Genomic DNA, 24,388 nt, shown 5'->3' with positions numbered 1-24,388 from the left:
CCAAGGGGTGGATGTCAACAGAGAAGTCTTTACAGGGAATCAGACTTACTCAACAAACATAAAAACAAGAAGGGGAGATATGGACGATAGATGTTTGATAGGGAAAAAGAAGCAAACCACACGAGAGCACCCGCCAACCACCCACAAACCCACTGTGACCCTGAATGTTGCCCACCTGGTCAAAATCGTTAAAAATTCTAGGGGGGGGGGGGGGGGCGCCTTTACTTGTATAATACATCAACACCATAATCTTCAGTAGAGCTGGACAAGAATGAAACACGTACACACGAGGGGAAATACCAAAAGCAAGGAGAGTAAAGAAATAGAAAGAAATACTGAAACAATAAACTAAAAATCAAATTTAATTCAAAATAAAAGACAGTGATGCAATGACATTTATTTTTTTGTGCAAGCATTTCTGATGATCTTCTTTTATTCATTTTCAAAATCTGCATGCATTTCACATTTCAAATTGTCTTGACACAAATCGCACAATTTTATCATCTTGTGAGGATGTATCTTTTTGATACTTTGTGATAAACTTGGCTCCTCTTCATGCTGCAGGAACTTAACAATTTGGTCAAATTAAAAAGGGTCATCATTCTTTTTATACATTAATATTGACTAACAATTGAAATGCTGGTATAAAAATTTGTATAATTATAAGTTCTAATCACTCAAACACACTAAAAATTAGATAATTTCATCCTCAAAAATGAGTTTGTTGTACCCACTATAATTTGAACACAGTATGCTCACAACAACAGTACTTTTTGACTGAAAAGTAAAAGTTGGAAAAGACCATAAAAGCACGCAAAATTGTGACATAAAAAAAATAAAGTCTTAAAATAGACATAATCAAAATGATGCGTCATGCTGACAATGTAAAATGTTCAAACAATTTTAGTTTAATCAAAGAGTCAGACAATGCAGTACGTTATAATGTAAAAGAACTGTATGTCTGTTTGACTAAAGAAAAACACAGCCACATGATAACCATCATTTTGAGTTGGAAAAAAAAAAAGCAAAACAGCCACACTTTTTTTTTAAATTAAAAAACCAAGGAAGAGTAACGAAGAAGATAGAAACACAGAAACAGAAACACAGAAACAGAAACACAGAAACAGAAACACAGAAACAATCAGTTCTGATCCAAATACATTGCACTCATAAGAAAATAACATTTTCACTGAAAACAAAACGTTGGAGAAGACGAAAAAAAACACCCAAATAAAATTGAGATAAAAAAAAAACTTTAAAAAACCCATAACCAATGATATCTCTCAGATTCACACTGTAAAATAGTCACAACTTTAGTTTACATAGCAGTCAGAAGTACATCGTCCTGTAAGAGCCAGATCCACGTTCATGATTTTGGCGAGAAAATGTATTTGTTTACCAATGGAAAGCGCTTATCATGGGCTTCATTTCTGTATACGTTTCATGGAGTTTCCCGCCTTAACAAACTCTATAAATAGCAAATAACTGTTTCGCTTTGCTTCCAAATGAGCTCATCTTGAGATGTGCGGAATGGATTTCAATATTGTTACAACTTGGCTGACACAACAAGAATTACTACGGATCCGACAGTAAAGCCAAGAATTCCTAAATCACGTATCATATGATTCGCTTTTAGGGCTTGATCTTCTCCGGTGTGTTGATCATTCGTACATGCCTGTCTACATTAAACAGTTTTTTGTTCCTCCTGAAAACTTTGCTGAAACCTTGACTTGATACGTGGAACTGGCTCTTACAGGGTGACATCTTACAATGGAAACTCTCTCATTACAGTTGTTGGAATAAAGAGAATTAAGCACACTCACAGAATAAGTGCTGTTGGGTGCTAGGAAAGAACGAGACAAACAGACAGACAGAAAAAAACCCAATCCCAATAACAGGGACTGCAAAGTAGTTGAAAGAAACACAGAAACAATCGGCTTAGATTTTTTTAAAAAAGAAACATCATGCTTGCTCACAACAGTACTATGACTTTTCAAAAGAAAAAAATGTGGAGGGGGGGGGGGGGGAGAGACCGCCAAAAAAGCATTAAATTGTGACACTAAAAATAATCTACAAATTTTGCAGACACAACAACCAATCAGATTTCACACTATAAAACATTTGTATAATATCATCACATAAAATATAAAAAATACATTCTATTGCATTCTAAAAACCAAATTACGGAGGAGTGAAGGAAGAAAAAGACAAATAATTCTTACATTTTCATAAAAATAATTACTTATCTTTCAAGACAAGCTCAGATCTTACGATAAACTGGGTAAAATATGGCATCAAACAGAATAAATGAAATAAGTACACTTTAGTTATGTATAGAATTCCATGTCAGTAGATTAGTCTTTTAGTTAGATTTAGCTTTAGTAGAGGTTTTACGGCGCTCGCAACTGCATAAGGTCATATGAGCACCAGAGATTCGTCTTTCAAGACACTGTTCATTAGTCTTTCAAGACACTGTTTATTAGTCTTTCAAGACACTGTTTATTAGTCTTTCAAGACACTGTTTATTAGTCTAATTTCTGTGGGGCTTGAAGAAGGCAGGGAAAAGCTCTTCCTCCTTTACTGGGAGAATTTTTGTACACTCCCATCTGCACAACTTCCATCTTTTAGACACAAATAAAACCAGGGAAATAACAGTCAATAATTAATTACAATAAATTCTCTTTTGTAAAATATCAGTGCAAGTTAGATCAATCAGGATTACCAGCCTATGTGTATCGTACACAGCTGAAGATACTTCATACAACATTTTTTTCAACCAAGGAATCAAGCTCGTGTCTTTTGCGTGCGACAGTGAAGAGCCTAACTGCTACACCACAAATGCTGATCGGCAATAAACAATGCTAAGACGATCGAATCAGTAAACTGACAATAGTGACAACAAAGATAGTTTGGTCTGCCATAGTAAGTCACAACAATTAATGACACCTACAATGCTTGAGTATAGAGCAAGATTATGCACCACAAGAATATAAACAATTTTCAAGGTATGTGTTTTGTGACCCCCTTCTGGCAGAAATCAGATCATTTAACACTTTGCCGTCACACAGCCAGAAAATACAAAATACCCCATCTGGTCACCCAGCCAGGAGAGTGACTGCAACGGTCTTCTCGGGCCAGGCACAGAAGTGCGCCACGTGACCAGAACGGATAATTTTCACCGGCACATTATTGCGCCAAGTGACTGCAAAGTGTTAAGAGTCGGGCATCAACCCTGTCTATCTGGGCCATCCCGCTGAGAGGGATAAAATATCCCAGCAGACAGACCCGGGCTGAGAGGGATACAGCATCCCAGCAGACAGACCCGGGCTGAGAGGGATACAATATTCCAGAAGAAAGGCAGAGATACTCTGTAAAAATTCTCCCCACTTGGGAAAAGAACTCTGGTCTCCTACGTGAGCCGGCAAAGCCGCTAACCACTACACCAAAGGCACTGGTGCACAACGCTGGAATAGAGAACAAGATTATGCACCACATGAAAAGAATAAGGCAAATATTCTGGAATAGTCTACAGTAAAAAACAACACATTTATCATAGTTTTAGAGCTTGAGGCTCAGCTTCTATGGGTCAAGCGGACAGTCTATTTTTTTTTAATTTGTAGCTGTAAACATTTTATTGACACAATTTAGGTTATTACAGAAATGGACGGCTTCTACCTTCCCGGCCAAAGCCAACCTGGGCTGAGTGAAATACAACAATCTAACAAACAGACGGAGATTCTCAATACAAAAATTCCTCACTAAGGAACTGAACTAGCATCTTCTAAAAGTACACCGACAAAGGACAAACCATTAATATAAGATGTTGTTGCTGTCTATCGTTTGAACAATATAGCTTTCATCACGAGAAAGTAAAAACATGAAAAACTTAAACAGTTGCGTGACGGTGAAAGGCCTGGACAGAATGATAGCCAATGTCTGTGTCAGATCTGACACTCCACGCTGGTGACAGACTTTGACACTTGGCACCAACTATCTACATAATAATAATAATAATAATAATAATAATAATAATAATAATAATAATAATAATAATAATAATAACAATATAATAATAATAAAAACAATAATAATAACAATAATTTAAAAAATAAAAGTAATAATAATAATAATAATAATAATAATAACAATAACAATAATAATAATAAAAACAATAATAACAATAACAATAATAATAATAAAAACAATAATAACAATAACAATAATAATAATAAAAACAATAATAACAATAACAATAGCATTTGTATAGCCGATATCCCCACTCAACAGCAGGCTCTATGCGCTTTACACTATATTATTACCTCAGCAGACCATAGAACACTCCGAAACATTCTCAGCTTCCCGGGAAGCATACAGTGCAAGCAGCTGATTAAGCGCTCAAACACTAACAAACTGACAAAATCTTTCACTGTCTATCGCTGGGTACCCATTCCCACCTGAGTGAAGTGAGGAAAATTCGTGTAAAGTGCTTTTCCAAAGGACACAACGTTGGGCCCCAAACGGGATTCGAACCCACGACCTTACAGTTGCGAGTCTGGGAGCCTAACCACTAGGCCATCGACTCCACTACATCATTATCATGTACCTATAAACAGCTTTTACCAGTTTCTCAGTGCAGACAAGTTCTTTTAATAGGGAGCCTCATTAGATTCATGAGCTCTCATCGGCCGGAAATATTTCCCCATGAAACATCAATACAACATACATTAGAGCACTGGATCGCTAACAACAACAACAACAACAACAACAACATACATTAGAGCACTGGATCGCTAACGACAACAACAACAACAACAACATACATTAGAGCACTGGATCGCTAACAACAACAACAACAACAACAACAACAACATACATTAGAGCACTGGATCGCTAACAACAACAACAACATACATTAGAGCACTGGATCGCTAACAACAACAACAACAACAACAACAACAACAACAACATACATTAGAGCACTGGATCGCTAACAACAACAACAACAACAACAACATACATTAGAGCACTGGATCGCTAACAACAACAACAACAACAACAACAACAACATACATTAGAGTATTTCGATTGAGCATGAGACTGCAGCAATGTGGGAAAACAGTGATTGTTGGCTTTTTAAACAATATTATTGTTCATGGCAAAATATTCAGTCCAACATTCTAGGATAAAAATAAAGAGAAACTGAAGACTTCCACTAACTCTGATCGCAGTCACAGTTGCCCGACATGGGGCTAGTGTTTTAGAGGAAAGTTTTTCTAGCACTGGTTTGAAAAACAAAACAAAAAATCCAAAATGTAATTGGTCCAGAGTTGTCATGACTGAAAAGCCTTAACTTGTTCCCACAGGAAACATAAAAAATGGCAAGATAGGCAGAGGTAGACCATGAATATCATACTTTCATACTGCGTAAACTTGAACAGATGGGTGATGGGACAAGACCAGGAAGAACCATAATCGCTGATGTTTGTTTCAGATAATATGACTTTCGGGGAGAAAAAAAAAAAAAAAAAAAAGAAGTTCATTTTTTAAAAAAGAGAACCCCAGCTTCCAAACAGGATATATAAGACAGAGATTATTGGGACAGAATTTTCCACCAAGTATTTTAATTAAAACATAGTTGTGAACCTAAACCCTCTGTGGAAATCTCTACAACACCGTGTTAAAAACTTCCACCTCACTATATATACACTACATGTATAAAAGGAACCAGCACTGTGGTACATCTTTACTTGTAATTAAGCACAAAAAAATTGTTTTTTCTTAAACTGGATAACACTGTTGAGCAAGTAGAAGATACAGATATCCCCCCCCCCCCCCAAACTCCCATCCCATTTCCCAGCAGGAAAAAGAAAGGAGTAGTTTTCAAAATACAAGTGCCAATGTCTACAAAAGAACTGATATGTGGCCATCAATGAGCAAAGCTTAACATACCCTGCCACTCTGTCTCTTTCAAAAAGAGATGAATAATATCTGCTTCACAAAACTGTAAATAAATACGAGGATGAGCATTTCGTGGAACGTTGGAATATCATTGGCCAATACGCGAGTTCCCCGATTGTTGCTTTGTGTAAGGCCACTAGCTAGGGGCAACAATCACATCAACATGTTTACTTATTGTTAGTGTTATTTTTGTGAGTCAACAAAACAGTAAATCATTATTTGCAGTCAAGTAAAACAAATAATACATCTTTACAAGAAAATACAAGATACATACATCCCATCCCATGCCCCTTTCATACAAATAGATGAAAAAAAAAAAAATGCAATTGTGGACTCCAAAGTAACACTACAAAAATCCATTGCCTGGGTTGGATATAGGAATATGTTTTTAAGCATGAACATTGTAAACATTTGTGAGAGAGAACATGCTAGAAATTGTAATTCAAGACAAAAGGTCAAGATTGAGTAAACAGACATTTTTGTGTGGTTTGGACGCGTTAAACAGGTCAGAACGTATTGTCGTACCTGTACCTCTGGTGAAATAGTCCAAAGATACTTTATTTCCCATGAGTATCCAGACAGTTGTGATGATACAGTATAAAAAAGTCATCCCCTCATTGGCTTAATATTGTCACGGTAGATTTTTACACAACAATCGCCACAATTTAGATAATGTAGGAGGTGGGATGCTCCGACCCTGCCTTTTGTTTTATTTAGTAAAGGTTTTACGGCACTCGTAACTGCATTAGGTCATATGAATGCCAGAAGATTAGAGGAGTTACAAGAGAGTACAAACATAAAAAAGAAGGAGGGGAGATAAAGACAATAGATGTTCTATAGGAAAGAAGAAGCAAACCACACCAGAGCACCCGCCAACCATCTACTCGACCTGCCTGTGAGGGCCACCCCAGTATGAGTAGGTAAACCGTCTCTGTTGACTATGAGTGGGTACACTGTCTCTGTTGACCAACAGACTCTACACAAAACCTCTCCACATGGGAATCGAACTTATGTCTTCAGTGAGTGACAACAAAGACCCTCGCTGTTACAACACAGACACTGGTCCTCATTGGATTATTCTGAACAAAAAAGCACATTGAGACAAAACAAAATCATATAAATCATAATTACAACGACAGAAAAATATCGAGTGAATTTCTTTTAAAATTATAAAGAATAAATCATTCAAAATGTGAATATGAAGAAAGACATAATATTATAATGAAATAGTAAAAAATTCCACACACAAAACAAGATGGAGTAACCCAGAAACACAAAAAAAAGAACCATATGAGTTCAAATTTAGAAAGCAGTAGTGGTAAAAACATTTGAAAAATCAAACAAGTATTACAATTCTTGACATACCAGAAATACCCCCAGATCATTATGACAAAACTAAGTCATAAAAACATAATTAAAGTTACAAGAAAAAAAGCTTACAAATTTTGTTAGATATCAAGTCATAATAAATTGCCAGAAAAGAGTATGTTACTATACTTTTTAAAAACTTAAAGACAAAAAAAGACATGAAGCTAGTGAAAGATCCCATTGAGAGTATAGCAGAAAAAATGATGAAAAGAACTTTACAAGTTCAAGTTATGAAAGCTTAAGAAGCAGTCATGGTCCAAGCGTTTGAAAAAGAATATAGCATAAAATATCACAAAATAAAAACTTAAACAAACCAGATTTATCGCAGGTAATAACACAGGAACTGCAAAAGCAAGTCCAAACGCATTCCACAAAGGAATATAATTTCAATTCAATATATTTTAAAGAAGAGTAGAAGAAAACAATACCTCTTAAAGATTAGAAAATTGAGTATTCAGTGTAAACCCATGCTTTAAAAAAATCAATTACATTTCGATGTTTTTATGCCCCCATTGACACAATCTGTCCCCGTGGTTTTATGCACCCCGCATAATTTAGCAAAACTTGATCATTTTTCGCATTATTTCTGATTATTTTCCTTTATCATTCTTTGTTAAAATTTAACAGAATCGCATAATTTCGCATTTTGGGGCTCAGTTCGCATAATTTCAGAATTTTTCTTGCATAAAACGACGGGGGCAGCACAATTTGGTTTCCATCCCCGCCCGCTAGGAAGAGCCCAGGTTGAGATGGTTACAACATGCCAGCAGAAACACCAAGATACTCCATAAAAATTTCTCCCCACTTCGGATTCAAACTCGGATCTCCAGCATACAACAGCAAAGAACCTAACCTCTCTACACCACAGATGTCAATACAGATAAGGTAATCAATGCCAGAATATGAGCAAATGGCAAACATACATAACAGCAATTCATACCGGTCGTGGTAAAGAGCAAATTGAGCCACATCAACAAAAATCAACATTTTGTAAAACAGAGTCACATTTGTAAAAGCAAAAGCTTATAATAATATATAAACGAATGTACAAAGCTTATAATAATATATAAACGAATGTACAAAGCTTATAATAACATATAAACGAATGTACAAAGAGTAAATTCGGACGTTGAGTTTATGCACCACAACATTTTGTTTGTTTGAGTAAATAAAGAGAAGGACATTAACACCATAACGGTCGCTTAATTTATTAATAGCACTGGGGTAAATACGACAGGCAGACAAACATAACAGAGTGAATGAAAGGAAGTACATATGTACCTTGCAGTGGCACCCTCCAACCATCCACATCATCATCGCACCAGGTCTTACACCACAGAAGGAAAAAGTGATCATCACAAACAAACAGGTCGGGCCTCGTTGACAAAATTGTGAAGTCTTGAGCAGTTGTAAAGTCAACTCCTCGTTTATATGACATGCAGGTTCAATTAGCCCAAGGCATCGCTCGCTTGTTTTTACAGTTGTAACAATAATCTACCAAATCCCAGCCAATCCTTGTTATCTATAGATCTAATCAAACTAAACTGTATGTGAAGCGTGCTGACAGATTGGGTTACTTCTCGGATCCGAGCCTTATAGAAATAATATACATCACGCTTATAGGTGAAGTATTGACAATTTATAAGTGTAAAATACCAAAAGCATGTTAATAACATTGTTATACTTCAAGTTCAAGAAGAAGAATATTGCGTCAATAGAAGATCTACAGATTTGACCCAAGTGTCGATTTTTGGCCAATATCTCCATTTGTGGATTGCGAGAAGTAACTCATTTTTTCAGTGCACCTCACGTATTTTCATTGCCAGGATCATTCATTTCTACTCGGTGCAGTAACTATTTTCTGTGAATTGGTTAAATTGTAGTGGAATTTATTCTGATGTTTATATAGCCACATTTTTTTAATGCTGAAAACTTCAATGACAAAATTGGAGTCACAGTCTTTTGTATACTTAGAATAAATACCTAGCTGTAGTTGCAACAATATGGCGTCTGCCCCTATCAACACAGTCGGCTTTGCTCCTGTCTACCTGGACCAACCGGGCCTGAGGGGGAAAAAAACATCCCAGTCGACTGACAGAGATACTTAGTAAATGAAACATCCCCACTCAGTGACTGATATGAAACATCCCCACTCAGTGACTGATATGAAATATCCCCACTCACTGACTGATATGAAATATCCCCACTCACTGACTGATATGAAATATCCCCACTCACTGACTGATATGAAACGTCCCCACTCACTGACCTTGAAGAGCCTAACTACTACACCAACGATGCTAATTAATAAATTTCCCAAACAAACAAAAAATCACATTGAATTTTGTTTAAAAGAAAGAAGGCCCCCAAAACGATGGTACGCCAGATTCAAACACATCTTCATTGTTACAAGAAAAATGGAGACATTCTCAATATTTTTTAGCAAGCACCGTCAAACAGAAATCATCATTGTTCTTGCTACAGCGATGACGATATCTCACACCAGGCATTATATGAAAAGTGTTGCACTCTCACCGGGGGTAACTGGTTTCTTGAAAACTTTTCATCGTACATAAAAAGAAGCTTCTGATTTGAATGATGAAAGCAGGCACAAAAGTTATTCCACTGTCTTTTACGTAATTTACCGACATACTGACTCTTGATTTTCATAGAGAACTGGCACGTCAACCTTAGCAAGATGTTTAGAACAAAGATTGTGTTGATATATTTCTTCCAGTTACACAATTAGATCGTGACACCATCCATGAAAGAAATTGTGACGTCAATAAAACTAGGTATGTAAGAGACCTGATAAACAGTCCATCTGAAGCTTAGCAACATTCAACTCCCTATATAAAAGAGTACTTGTGAGTAGTTCGCAGACATCCTATTATATAAATATTTGGTGGATTGTTCCTTACTTTCACCGTTGCAGAACAGGAAACAACATTTTTAAGGCGTATGTGGTGTCTGTTGAGGAAGAAAACTTTGTTGTTTTTCACCTTAGCTCTATTGTTGGGGATATACAGGACTGTCAGACAGTCTTGTTTTGAAACTTACACACACAATTATTTTGCATTCAGATTTTTCTCTTTCTTTCTTTGAACTATCTTGTCAGAAATTAAATAACCTGCATTTTGATGCATAACATATTTCAGTGTTTCTTTAAAATTTTAAAAGAAAAGTTTAGTTTTCTGATTGCAATCAGGAAGAAAAAAACAGGCAGCCAAAATGTTCGCAGTGAGGAAAATGGTCTATTCGGGAAACGGTTAAGCCTCGGTAGTGACGTATATTTCTAGCTGGTCAGTATCCCGGTCAGGCTGCGGGTATTCCTGGACCGTCGACCCTGGGGCCAGTTTGGACTTGAAAGCCACCTGGAACACGCGCAAGAGAAAGTCACCATAAAAAGTTGTACAAAAAACATCAATACAATACATTTATGTAGAATGTCTCAGGCAAAGATCCAGACTACCAGAGGAGATCTTTAACGTGCGCAACTTACACACGGGGCCTCCGAGATTTTTCCTCCCTTGTCCGAGAAGGCTGGTGTAGATCTTTCCTACCAGAAGATCAGGGGTGTGGCAGAAAGACAGCAGTAAGAAGGAGTCAAGGAGTAGCAGTAGAGAGGCTGTAGAAAGAGTCGGTAGCCCAGAGGAGGGGGCACAGGAGGTGAGGGGGTAGTGGCAGAAAGAGGAGACGAAAGCAGATGACAGAACAAGGCTAGAGAGCAGGAAAGGAGGTGAAAGAAGACGATTTTAGAGAAGAACATTTTTCAGTCGCAATCCGGATTCGAACCTGGGACCTTTGAATGAGAGGCCAACACCTTAACCTCTAGGCCACGAGAGCACCCCGAATCCCACTTTATCTCTATAAAACTTTCACCAGTCCATTATTTCAAAGTTTTTTTAAACAACTACTTTAGAGTTACCATTCTTGCACTTCTGTACGCGTATTGTCCACTAATTTTGTAGCTGTTTGGAGGGAAAGTTATTGCAGTTTTCGTGAGGGTAGTGGGTGGGTACCTAGATTTGTGGGTGTGGCTGGAGGCAGCCCAGGTGGGCGTGTCTGCTCAGGGAGACAACTCAGGTGGAAAATGGTTAAATCGAACACAGTCAATCCGAAAACAGCCACACGCCCTAAGAAAATAAAATCCACCATTTTTTGTTCTTCTACTTGAGCACCCTCTCTAGACCAATCACCCGGCTAAACGGAGGAAAATCCAGTGGTGCCGCAGATTTTGGTTTAAATGGACTCCGCTGCACTATAAAGATCACAGTGGGTGTTGGCGGGTGCTCTGGTGTGGTTTGCTCCTTCTTTCCTATAAAAAATCTATTGTCTCTATCTCTCCTCCTTCTTTGTTATGTTTGTTACTCTCTTGTAACACCTCTAATCTTCTGGCGCTCATAGGACCTTATGTAGTTGCGAGCGCCGTAAAACCTGTACAAAAACTAACAAAAAGATCACAGTCTCGCGGACGTACCAGAATCTCACTTGGCCTCAGCTTGAACAAAATCTCTTTGTCGATTCCAAAAGCGATAGCATTCAAGGCACCTGCAACATCAAGAAGAACATTTTTGTTTTAGTAAAAGTTTTACGGCACTAGCAACACAATAAGGTCATATAAGTGCCGAAGATTAGAGGTGTTACAAGAGAGTAACATTCACAAAAAAGAAGGAGGGGAGATGAAGACGATAAATGTTTCGTTGTTTTTTTTTAATAGTGGTTTTTCGACGCTCGCAACTGCATTAGGTCATATGAGCGCCAGAAGATTAGAGGTGTTACAAGAGAGTAACAAACATAAAAAAAAGAAGGGGCGATAAGGACGATAGATGTTTGATAGGAAAGAAGGAGCAAACCACACCAGAGCACCCGCCAACCACCCACATATAAAAAAGGTCTATGGTTACAAAAGATGTCATCACAATACGCAATAGATAAGTAGTGACCCCTGAAGATGCACTTGGTAAAAATGTTCTGATTTTTGTCTGTTTCTGTTTCAGTAAGAGTTTTACAGCGCTCGCAACCGCATAAGGTCATATGAGCGAGCTGATTTTTGTTTGAGTAGGTGTTTTGCGGCACTATTGACTCAGTTTTGGTCTAAAAAAAAAAAAAGTTATGATACTGACAACAAAAAGACACACTAAGAACACACAGCAACCACTGACCTTGAAGCGGTGACGTCATCGTGGCAAGCAGAACAAGAGCGAACACATGGTAGTCAGGAGATATGGCGTTCTGGATTCTGTGAAAAGACAATGAACATTAAAGCAGCGTGGTGGAATCGGGCACTCATCCTGACTCTTGCGTGCAATAATGACGAGCCTAACCATTACATCACGGACACAGGCATTCTGGATTCTTGGGACAACAAGGATTTTCTTCATCTTAGTCATCTCTTTCTCACACCCTCACTAGAGCTCAGGGTGTAACTGACTGTAGCATTTTCCGATCCCACTGCAGTCAATGTGACGCATAATATGGCAGGGATCGAACTCCAGACTGAAGGGCAGCATAACCGTTGAGTTAGTAAGCCTCTGATTTCACCCGTGATTTAGATATATATTTGTTCATTTGAGAGAAGAGAACCCCATATACATATTGAAAAAAAAAGAAGACAGCCCATACACTTTGGTACACTTCACATAAACAACTTCATGTTTGTTTTTGTTTTAGTAGAGGTTTTACGGCGTTCGCAACTGTATAAGATTATATGAGTGCCAGAAGATTAGAGGTGTTACAAGAGAGTAACAAACATAAAAAAGAAAAGAGGAGATAAGGATGATACATGTTTGATAGGAAAGAAGTAGCAAACCACACCAGAGCACCTGCCAACCACCCACACTCAACGTTTTCCTCAGTTTCCTTCGATAGACCACGATAACACACCAATGACCTGTGGTTTGTTTGTTTGTTTGTTTGTTTGTTTGTTTGTTTGTTTGTTTGTTTGTTTGTTTGAGTAAAGAGAAGAACATCAACACAACAAAGGTCATTCAGTGCAGGGAAACGGTAGATCCGACAGACAAAAAAAACCAGAGAGGAAGAAAAGAAGTAGAGCCTACCAGAGTCCCCCTCCCCCCCCCCCCCCCCAAACCCCCCGCCCCAAACCCCAAACCCCCAACCCCCCCTCACCTGTTGATGAGCGAGAAGACGGAAACAGCCAGGTAAACGAACGGGTAAAACCTCAACGGCTTAATGTCCTCCTTCATCAGTTGCTGTGAACATTTTTTTAAAAATAAAGTGAATTTTTTTTAGTAAGAGTTTTACGGCACTTGCAACACAATAAGGTCATATAAGTGCCGAAGATTAGAGGTGTTAAAAGAGAGTAACATGCACAAAAAAAGAAGGAGTAGAGATAAGGACGATAGATGTTTGATCGAAAAGAAGGAGCAAACAACATCAGAGCACCCGCCAACCACCCACTGAAAGCAAAGTTTATGGAAAGATAAGAAAAAAGTAGAACATTTCACCACACTGCCTCACACATGTAGAAGAATCACGCTTTGCCAAATCACTACCATAGAATTACACAGTTTTATCAGCTCAGAACCTAGTTCTGACAAAATCGATGTAAAATATTTTGAGTTTCACAACATGTCAAGCTTTTTCGAATGCAAATCTTTGAAAATCTTGATCATGACTCCAAATAATCTGACAATTTTGATAGAGCAGACAGAACATTTGGTTTCTGACCTCCAGGTCTTAGGAACTCAAAACTTTCCAAAACGTCAGATAGAACTTTATGATTGGTCGCTTTTAAGCACAAGGAGCTATCCCGAAAAATGCTGTTTTGAGAAAATCAAAGGTAAAGTTTTTGCCCCTTGTCCAGTTTCTTTAAAAGACAAGGAGAGTTTTCTCTATAACCAAACAAATATACACACCAATGAAACCAAACTTCTCCTATAGGTAGGGCAATGCCCACTTTTGGTGTAGGTCAAGATTTCTGGAAACCCCCGAAATGTCCTCTTGTCCTTAAAAGCGACCAATTCTGAGGTGGCGATATATATGTAAAAGACTGGCACTATGCCATCGTTAAAGGACTTACGTGTTGACGGTGAGTGTTGGGGTCGTAAGTACCCTCCCAGGTCGAGGCCTGAGGGAAAAGAAAAACTTTGGACATTAGTCACCGATGAATTAAGCGCACAGAGGATTGCATAAGTGGATATGCCCTATATAAATGCAATCCATTATTATTATTATAAATTATTATTTTTATTATTATTATTAATGGTAAACGTTTTGAGTCCACACTGACTCATACTACATTATTGAGGAGTCTGGCTGTGCCCACCCCATCTGTCAAGGCCAACCCCAGCCTGAATGAGTAGACAGATGGAAATAGCCACTACAGTAATTCCCCACATGAGAAACAAACTCTTGTCTTCTGCAAGCAACAGAGGAGAAGCTAACCATTCCACCATGAATGCAATGTGAATGGACTTAAAACATAATAACAATTTAAAACTGAAAAGTTTCAAAAACATTTTCTGACACAACACTTGCTCACCTTCCCTGTAAATAACACTGATGTATATTCCCTGTAAATAACACTGATGTATATTCCCTGTAAATAAAACTGATGTATATTCCCTGTAAATAACACTGATGTATATTCCCTGATGTATATTCCCTGTAAATAACACTGATGTATATTCCCTGTAAATAACACTGATGTATATTCCCTGTAAATAACACTGATTGTATATTCCCTGTAAATAAAACTGATGTATATTCCCTGTAAATAACACTGATTGTATATTCCCTGTAAATAAAACTGATGTATATTCCCTGTAAATAACACTGATGTATATTCCCTGATGTATATTCCCTGTAAATAACACTGATTGTATATTCCCTGTAAATAAAACTGATGTATATTCCCTGTAAATAACACTGATGTATATTCCCTGTAAATAACACTGATGTATATTCCCTGTAAATAACACTGATGTATATTCCCTGATGTATATTCCCTGTAAATAACACTGATGTATAAATATCTCCTTTTTATTCTATTTTTTCTCTGATGGAAACAAATTAAAGCAATACATTTCATTAAATGAATGAACAAAGATAATACAAAAAGAAGCAGACCCGCAAAAAAAAGAAGTGGAACAAACCATTGCCACCCTCCAATGGCACACTTTAAAAAAAATCTCTTTGGTGCACACATACTAAGTACTACTAATATACACAATGACTTAACATTCACTCATTTTTCAAATAAAAACCTTGCACAAGTGAACATTGTTGAACCTTTACCTTTCGCAGGAGAGTGAAGATGATGAATCCGTAGACGGCAATCAGGATAATGATGAAGGTAAATAGAGGCCCATACCATCTGTGTTGAGAATGAACGTCAAATGAATTGAATAACAAACATTATCAATGAAAAATGCATAAATCCAGGGGAAAAAAAAGACATACAGAGAGACAATAAAACTGAGACATAGAGAGCAAGAGTGAGAAAAAAGGAGGTAGAGGAAGAGAGACAGAGAAAGGATTTTTACCTGGAAAGTATTCTGATCAATCAATCAACAAGCAGTACTCAAAATTTTGTTGAAAAAAAGTTACCAAAGACAAGAAAGTAGAATCTTATGTTTTTGTTTCAGTAGAGGTTTTACAGCGCTCGCAACTGCATAAGGTCATATGAGCGCCAGAAGATTAGAGGTGTTACAAAAGAGTAACAAACATAAAAAAGAAGGAGGGGAGATAAGGACGATAGGTGTTTCATAGGAAAAAGGAAGCAAACCACACCAGAGCACCCGCCAACCCCCCACAAAAATTTTGTCGAAAAAAGTTACCAAAGACAAGAAAGTAGAATCTTAACCAAACAACCCCTAAGCTATTCTAGAGGAACAACAGAACTTTACTCACATGCCAATTCTCCACTTCGTGTCTTCAACAATCCAGCTGAAAAAACAAATGCCACAAAATATTCACCCTTTAATTCTCAGAATAAGGTGTGCCAGCTCAACTTGCACATGGCATAGCTTGGTTCTTTACAATCATGAGACGGAGTTCCGCAGAGGGCCGGCTGACCAACAACACACAAAAGAGGGGATATTTTGAGCGGGGTATACAAAAAAGTTGGGTTCAGTATATTGGAAGGTTCACAAGAAAGAACGAAACAATTTTGGAAGACGCGATTTTTAAAAAACAAACCCTTACCCTAATACTAAACCCTAACCCTAACCCTTGTAGAGTTTGCTCAGTGGACCTTGTCACTGTAAGTGCCGGCCCTCAGCGGAACTCTTCCCCAATCCTGACAAAAGCTCCTAACCACCCCCCCCCCAGGCAACAGATTCTGTCTGAGATTAAACTGCATGCTTATTGCATGGATTTTTCCTTCCTATTGAGTCTGGTGTTTGTTTTATGTCAAGTCGGTTCATAATGGGCAAAAATAGTCACAATTGTTTATCTGAGTAAGGAAGCATATCCAAAAACAAAGGTCATTTAGTTCAGGAATTAAAGCATTAAAGACAGGCATTTTAAAAAATGAGGGAAAGAATAGACAGAGGGCCTACCCTTGGCACTCTGCACGTCACCCACGAGAATAATCAGTAGCAGATTAGCAAATTTGTCATCTGTGTAAGAAAAACATTCACTCACATACAAACACACAAACACATGTATACACACACACATACACATGCATGTACACACACACACGAACACACACACACATGTATACACACGCAAGTAATACACACAAAAACACAAATAAAACATTGTCACCCATGCACAACTAAAACATGCACAAGCACAAGTCAAACATGCATACGCATAAATAAAACATTCACACACACAACACGTACAATTTTCCCACACGTAAGATCCATTAGGACACACTCACCACCAGGACCAATGCATAAATAAAACATTCACACACACAACACGTACAATTTTCCCACACACAACACGTAAAATTTTCCCACACACAAGATCCATTAGGATATACTCACACACACACAACACGTAAAACTTTCCCACACGTAAGATCCATTAGGATATACTCACACACACAACACGTACAATTTTCCCACACGTAAGATCCATTAGGACAAACTCACCACCAGGACCCAGAAGGACCGTAGACGTTGTCGATAAACGGGAGAAGGGAAACCACCAGAGGAACTGCAGCACATATGACAACATACACCCTGCACAGACAAATCAATACATTTACATTTGAATTTTTCAAAGAATTGTAATTGTAAATACGTTTTGCTCACCATTCGACGTGATCGAGATCATGTCGGCAAAGAACAGCTTTGACCCTGCCTGTCTGAACCAACCTGCACTGAGAGGGATAAAAGATCCGAGCAAACACAACAAGATATTAAATCTGAAAAAATACTTCCCGCCTATGAATTGAACTCATGTTATCTGTGTGCAATTTTTAAAAAAGTAGCCACCAGTTCTGCATTGTTCGTTTGTTTTAGTAGAGGTTTTACAACGCTCGCAACTGCATAAGGTCATATGAGCGCCAGAAGATTAGAGGAGTTACAAGAGAGTAACAAACATAAAAAAGAAGCAGGGGAGATAAGGACGATAGATTTTTTATAGGAAAGAAGAAGCAAACCACACCAGAGCACTCGCCAACCACCCACCTGCATTGTCCATTCTGAAAACAAAAACATACTCATAAATAAACATCAGTGACAATTATTTATACGTCCATCATTTGCTTCTAGCCATAAAACTCGTTTTTTTAAACCTCTACCACCACACACAAAAATTCAAATTAGGCTGAAGGGAATGGTTTTTTTAAAAAAACTCCTGCTGAAAAAACACACACTGCTCAAAGGAAAGGTGACAGCTCTCTACCTTACCTACTAGACTAATCCCACACTGACATTACATGTGTTGTTGCATAAATAAATATGCTATAATTGGGCTAAAGGGAGCGTTAAAAAAAGAGCAAGTGAACCACCCATGAGAAGATACTTACCACTCAAACTTGGCAGTTGTGGTCAGACGTACGACGTTCATGAACAGATTGAACGTGATGCACCCCACCAGTAACATCACCTGCCAGTCTGAAGGAACAAAACACATCCATCTCTTCAGCAGAATACAAAATCTACACGATTTAAATCATTTAGGAGACAACTTGCCTCAATTCTGCCTGTCAGTACCAACCTGGGCTAAGAAGGATATACAAAATCCTAGCACACTGGAGGAGATATTTGATCAAATAAAATGTTTAAATCCTATATCAGAAATCGAACTGATGTCTTCCATGTGTGACGGCGAAGCACCTAGCCACTACACCACAGACAACTGATTGGAAATTAAGCTCCATGCAGTCTCCAGCATAAAATGGCAAAGAACCTAGCTCTAACATCACAGTCACAGGCTTAAAACCTCTAGATAGCAAAGCACACAACGAAGTGGTTAGAGAAATTGAAAAAGGAAAACTTTTATTTTTCTTCTTTTTTTAAAAAAGTCAAAGCAATGATACAGTTGCCATCATTCTGCGCAAAGAAATAACAAAACAGATGGAAGACAGAAACAACATGGAACAAGCAGAAGACATCAGTTCGATTCTGTTACGGGGAGTCTATTTGTATCCCAGTGCATCAGAATCAGGCATCCATCAAAACAACTAAATTAATCAAACCTACATTTTTCCACCCAAATTTATCAAATTTAAAAATTTGGGCTTCATACTTTTTATATCAATTTAAAAACACATGTCTCAGTGCTTTTTAGTGAAAAGAGAGGATGATATACCAAAATTTTTAATTTGCAGTTCCCAAGAACACTTAAGCTGTGAAAATCTTCAAATTTTGTCAGCTATTCTCTCCTCTCACCAATTTTATCTTTGACACCAGGCAACGCCTCCCTCCTTCAATTGAAAAGTTAATATCTCCACTTTTATTCAAGATTGATGGATATTTTTTCCCCAAAAGCAAGGCAAATAAACTGCCTCTAAGATGATTATCATTACTTTATTAATCTAAGAACTGACAAGCGCCTGATTACACTGTGCCGTGACACATTTTATCCAGTAACTCAATCTGCCACCTGAGACGCCATTAATTTCCTTCTCATCCCCAGAAAAATGCTAACAGCATCTATCATAAATACCGGGTCAGTACATTGCCAGGTACTAGATTTCAAAACTGCAAACTATTTCCAGAACACAAAAGGGAAATTACTACAATAATTGTTCCCACTGTTATGAGTTTTGTCAGATTAACAAGCCAGATGTTATCCAACTGCCTCTGCTATTTTGGTATAGGAAAATTGATGAGGGCAAAGTATGTTTAAATCTATGAGGCTGAAAGAGTTAAGTCAACTGACTGTTCCATACGTGTGGCTGTGTCATCCTAGTGGGTACAAGTCCTGTAGGCCTTCAGGATCAGGCTCAAAGGATGTCGAATTGTCTAAATGTGCTAGACGTAAAAGGGAACATTTGACTTCGCTAAGAAAAGATAAAGGCAATGTGCAACAAAAGACTAAGAAGTATTTTCTAATTCAATGGTCAGATTTAAAGAAAAGTAAAAAATGAAAGAAAAAAGTCTTACGGAAATATGTTATGTACCATCCTTGAAAATCACAAAATGGTCCATCATCAATTCTTGAGCCCTGTTTTAAAAGAAAAAAGTATAATAAAACATTAAGCACATTCTCCTCCTGTCATTAATTCTGTCTATATTAGATCAAAGTCAGTGTATTAACAGAGCTGTGTATTAACATAGCTGTGTATTAACATAGCAGTGTATTAACATAGCAGTGTATTAACATAGCAGTGTATTAACATAGCAGTGTATTAACATAGCAGTGTGGGACTGTCATTAATAAAAACAATTATGAAGAGAAAAATACAGGTCCCAAGACACTTGCATCTATACAAAGACCTTTAATTTTAATGTCTTGTTCTTGCTGAAAAAAACAAAGAAAGCAGAAGACCAAGTAGCATTCCTCACTCAATGACAAGTTCCCATAGATCTTAGCTCATAGTGTCAGCACGGTTAGCAGATCGCACTACATGAAAATGTCTGTGTCTTGCGCATGCCAGTCTGAAGTAACTGTGAGTTTGAGTTGAAGTGGAGAGAGGCACAATGCCGGAATTGGTGTAATCTAGTGCATGTAAAAAAAATGGAAGTAGTAAAAATTCTTTGGTTACAGCACGTTTTCCACAATACATTTAACATCTTAAAGCAGAAAACAAAAGAATTCCCCCTCCCCTCCCTGGGAACTGGAAAAAAGACCCAAAAATTTAATTTGAATATTTGAGATAATGGATTCTGTCACAAAGCCCTTCCTATTGGAAGTAGAAACTTACCATAAGAAACCCAATGCTGTGCAGCAAAGATGAGATGCTGAGATACAACGTGAGGCGCTGTGGGGAAAAAAGAAAAACACCAAAGTGTTTCTAGATCCTTCTCATAATAATATAGTAACACAAAATCATATCAGAGTCTTCATTGTACCAACGTCGGAAGTGTTATGGATCGTCACTTCGTCATTGCACGCAGAAGACAAACGTTTGATCCCAGCGGTGAGAGGTTTGTTTATCAAGTGTCTACATCGTCTGCTTGAACATTGTGTTCTTCTCAGGCAGGCTCTGAGCAGCTCACCTCTAAATGTGAGGCATTGTGGTGAAATTAGGTGCGTCAAAATAATGAAATTCGAGAAATCAGCATTTTTCGGACATTTTGGAATTTTTTTTCGAACTTTTGTTTTGTGGCTCAACACCTTGTACGTCCATTCAAAAACGTTCTAATGTGGGGATTTTATGGAAAAAGGGTTGATTAAAGGTACAGCAAATGTAAATTTGCAGTTTCCAAGGACTCTTAAGCTACAGAAGTCCCCAAATTTTGGCCACCATTTTCACCTTAATTTTACCCCTGAAACCAGGCGACCCCACCTTCTTCAATCACAAATATCTCAACTTCTATTCAAGATAGATGGAAGATGTTTTCACCGACAGCAAGGCAAATGAACAAACATTAAGATGATACAAATAACTTCATATGACGGGAAATGACGATAGTAAAGAAAAGGGAAAAAAAAGCAGCAGTTCCCTTTTGCAGTTCAGGCACAGTTGTGAGCATGACATTGATGAATCAGCCTTCTACTGTGCATAAGAACATGCTAATGTCTCCAAAATTGACGAGCGCCTGATTCCACCGTGTCATGACACAAATGACCTAAATTGTGTCGATGGGGAGCAAACAACACGTACAAATACAATATGTGAAGTGGGCTGACAAAATGAGTTACTTCTCAGATTCAAGCCTTAAGGAAATAGATACATCACGCTTATAGGTGAAGTTTTTACAATTTAGAAGTATGAAATAATAAAAAACAGGTTATAGTTAAAGAATATGGCATCAATTGAAAATCTACAAATTTGACCCAAATATTGATTTTTGGCCAATATCTCCATTTGTGGATTGCGAGAAGTTACTCATTTTGTCAGCACACCTCACATATCGATAAAGTCTTCTCACACAATTTTCATTTGTCATTACTCCATGTAAATAAAAGGACACCATGCGTTATAATTGCAGCAACAAACTTGTACCAGTCAGTTTTATAGCTGTCGTTGTTTCCCCTAATTCCAAACAAGGAAGTTTTATTTTCTACACTTTGAAAAGGCGAACCAAGAAAATCTTTATCATTTTGATTGTGCACAAGCAGGTACTTACCCGCTGAACAACAATAACACATTAGGTGTCAAATTATGAAAGCAAATGATTCCAACAGTTAAAAAACCAACTAAAACGACAAGATTTTATTTGGAAACCAGAAGAAAAGAAAGAAAACTATCCAAACTCCAAGAACGCAAGAATTACAAACACAAGAAATATTCTGTTTCAATATGTAACCTGAAAGGACTTTAATTCTCCAAAAATAAGATAGAAATCAGAAAATAAACAATTGTATAAGAACTTCAATAAATCTGTAAATCCCTCCTTTCCAACCACCACCATGCACCTCCCTTCACACACCCCCCTCCCCACACCCAAGTTAGAGCTGGATAGTGACACTGCTGTGACATTTACTACTTAAAGGCAAATTGATGAGACCAGTACATCAAAATTATGAACAAATTTCTTACCTGAGAAAAGGCAACATATCTCTTGAACAGCCAGATGACAAAGACCATGAATATTCTGTTGTAAAATAAAATATTTGCAAATATAAGAAAAGAAATTGAAAATTGTGCTTGACTGACAGAATATCAAACAGAGAAAGCATAACAATTTTATGAATTTAGCAACGACCAGAATCTGAAAGCAAGAATTCAATTCACCACCCTGCTTCAAAAGACCAAAATTGTGAGGTTTGTGGACCTTGAAAAAGAAAATAATTTTTCACATCAGTGCGATAATATACAATAATGTAGTTGGTGCTTCGGTGAAGATGAAGACAGTTTCATTCGGTCTTCAAAAACGTTAGCTTCTTTTAAAACTTTCTTTGTTCTTGTTGTTGGCTGGACACTTATGTCACAGAACACAGAATCTTATGCACTTATTTGTAGGAATGGAATATATGTGTTGTTGAGTACCCTGTTCTGTATCTCAGATTGTCCAACAATCTTAAGCAAAAATCACTGCCTGTTGGCAATATTCTGCAAAAATACAAGTTCTCTTCTATCCCTTGTGAAATTGTATAGAGAGTTCAAAATTAAAAAAAAAAAAGCTTAATAACAATCGATCCTTCAAAAGAAGAGGACCGTAACATGACCAGCACTGTGAAAAACACTATATGACGAGGGGTGTCAAAAAATAATACAAGCTGTTCGTTATTTTGCACAATTTGGCGTCAAACTTAATCAAATTCAGCTCACATGTATTTTTAACTCAAATTTTTAAAATTCAAGTTTCTTTAACTCTTTATCTCCGAGGGGGGTATACCCACTACGCCGGGGCCCTTTTCGGTACTAAATCTATAAAAATGACAAAAACATCATTAAATGGGTCAATAAATCAAAACTAGCAAACCAATTTTGATAGTCCTTCATCTAATGAATGAACTTCCAGTATAAGAGACCTATTTTTGGCAATTGCCGAAAAGTAATTTGATGTCGAAGTCGTCGTAAAGGAATGTGCCCGAGCCGCTGTCAGCGATTCACCGACACAGTGGTTCCAACTGCGAGCCGCTGGGAGCGGCTTGCCGGAGGTAAAGAGTTAATTTTGGCCCAAATGGCGTCACATCAAAATGGCTACCCTCTTGGAGGTCTGTCAAAGGTAGAGAGCCGTGATCGCATTTCTTGTTTTAGAAGGAGAATCCAGCGATAACATCCAAAAAGAGACTTCAGAATGTTTACAAGGACCAAGCTCTAGATTTTGTCACTGTATATAGATGGGTCAGATGAGTAAGCAATGAACCGGAAGAAGAGGAAGAGGTGTCCATACGCTTGTCAGACAAGCATCGTCCCGAGGAGTCAGCCGGAAAAGTCAAGGCAATTGTGTTTTGGGACGTTCATAGTGTGCTTCTCACAGATTTTTTAACCATGAGGAGCAACTGTCAATTCTGAACCCTACATTGAAACATTGAAACTACTGAAAGCAAGAATTCGACGAGTCAGACCGAATTTGAACATGGAAAGAGTGTTTTTTCCCCATGACAATGCCCGCCAGCATTCGGGTACTAGAACAAGGGAGACACTCACCCCGTTTATGTGGAATACACTGCCACACCAAACTTATTCTCCTGATTTGGCTCCTTTAGACTTCCACCTTTTCGGTCCTAGAAAAGAACCATTGAGAGGTCAACACTATGGAAACGATGGAGAAATCAAGACTGCTGTACCCCTACGACCAACCTGCTCAGTTTTACGATGCTGGCATATTTGGACTTCGTAAAAGGTGGTCAGTGGTTCTCGTATGTATCCAGAATTGTAACTTAGAATAGTGAAACAGAAAAAGGGTATCATGTTATGCAGATACTTACGCCCCAATCAGTGACAGTGATCCCGACACTTTTCGAGCCACAACAACAGCATCCTAGGACATAGATAACAGAAGAAAAAATACAAATCATGAATGCAAAATTTAAGTGCAAGAACTTCTTACTTTAAGAAGTAGTACTAAAGGGGGGG

At 37.8% G+C, this 24,388-nt stretch overlaps 1 protein-coding gene across 1 annotated transcript in view; it reads right to left on the bottom strand.

Moving 5' to 3' along the window:
- Nucleotides 1–7,931: 7,931 nt before the first annotated feature.
- Nucleotides 7,932–24,388, bottom strand: part of LOC101857805 (cyclic AMP receptor-like protein A) — an 18,334-nt gene continuing 1,877 nt past the window's right edge. The window contains exons 3-15 of the mRNA XM_005100301.3: nt 24,241–24,293; nt 22,403–22,457; nt 20,621–20,677; nt 19,860–19,920; nt 18,278–18,365; nt 17,397–17,486; nt 16,201–16,236; nt 15,586–15,664; nt 14,369–14,416; nt 13,456–13,538; nt 12,492–12,568; nt 11,807–11,877; nt 7,932–10,700 (exon numbers count right to left, since the gene is read on the bottom strand). Coding sequence (XP_005100358.1) covers nt 10,596–10,700; nt 11,807–11,877; nt 12,492–12,568; nt 13,456–13,538; nt 14,369–14,416; nt 15,586–15,664; nt 16,201–16,236; nt 17,397–17,486; nt 18,278–18,365; nt 19,860–19,920; nt 20,621–20,677; nt 22,403–22,457; nt 24,241–24,293 — 903 coding nt within the window. The 3' untranslated portion in view covers nt 7,932–10,595. The remainder of the gene's footprint in view (nt 10,701–11,806; nt 11,878–12,491; nt 12,569–13,455; nt 13,539–14,368; nt 14,417–15,585; nt 15,665–16,200; nt 16,237–17,396; nt 17,487–18,277; nt 18,366–19,859; nt 19,921–20,620; nt 20,678–22,402; nt 22,458–24,240; nt 24,294–24,388) is intronic.

This window comes from Aplysia californica, unplaced genomic scaffold, assembly GCF_000002075.1.
Source record: "Aplysia californica isolate F4 #8 unplaced genomic scaffold, AplCal3.0 scaffold00243, whole genome shotgun sequence".
Classification (NCBI taxonomy): Eukaryota; Metazoa; Mollusca; class Gastropoda; order Aplysiida; family Aplysiidae; genus Aplysia; species Aplysia californica.
Note: the sequence above shows the minus strand (reverse complement) of the source record. Positions and strands in the feature narration are given on the sequence as shown.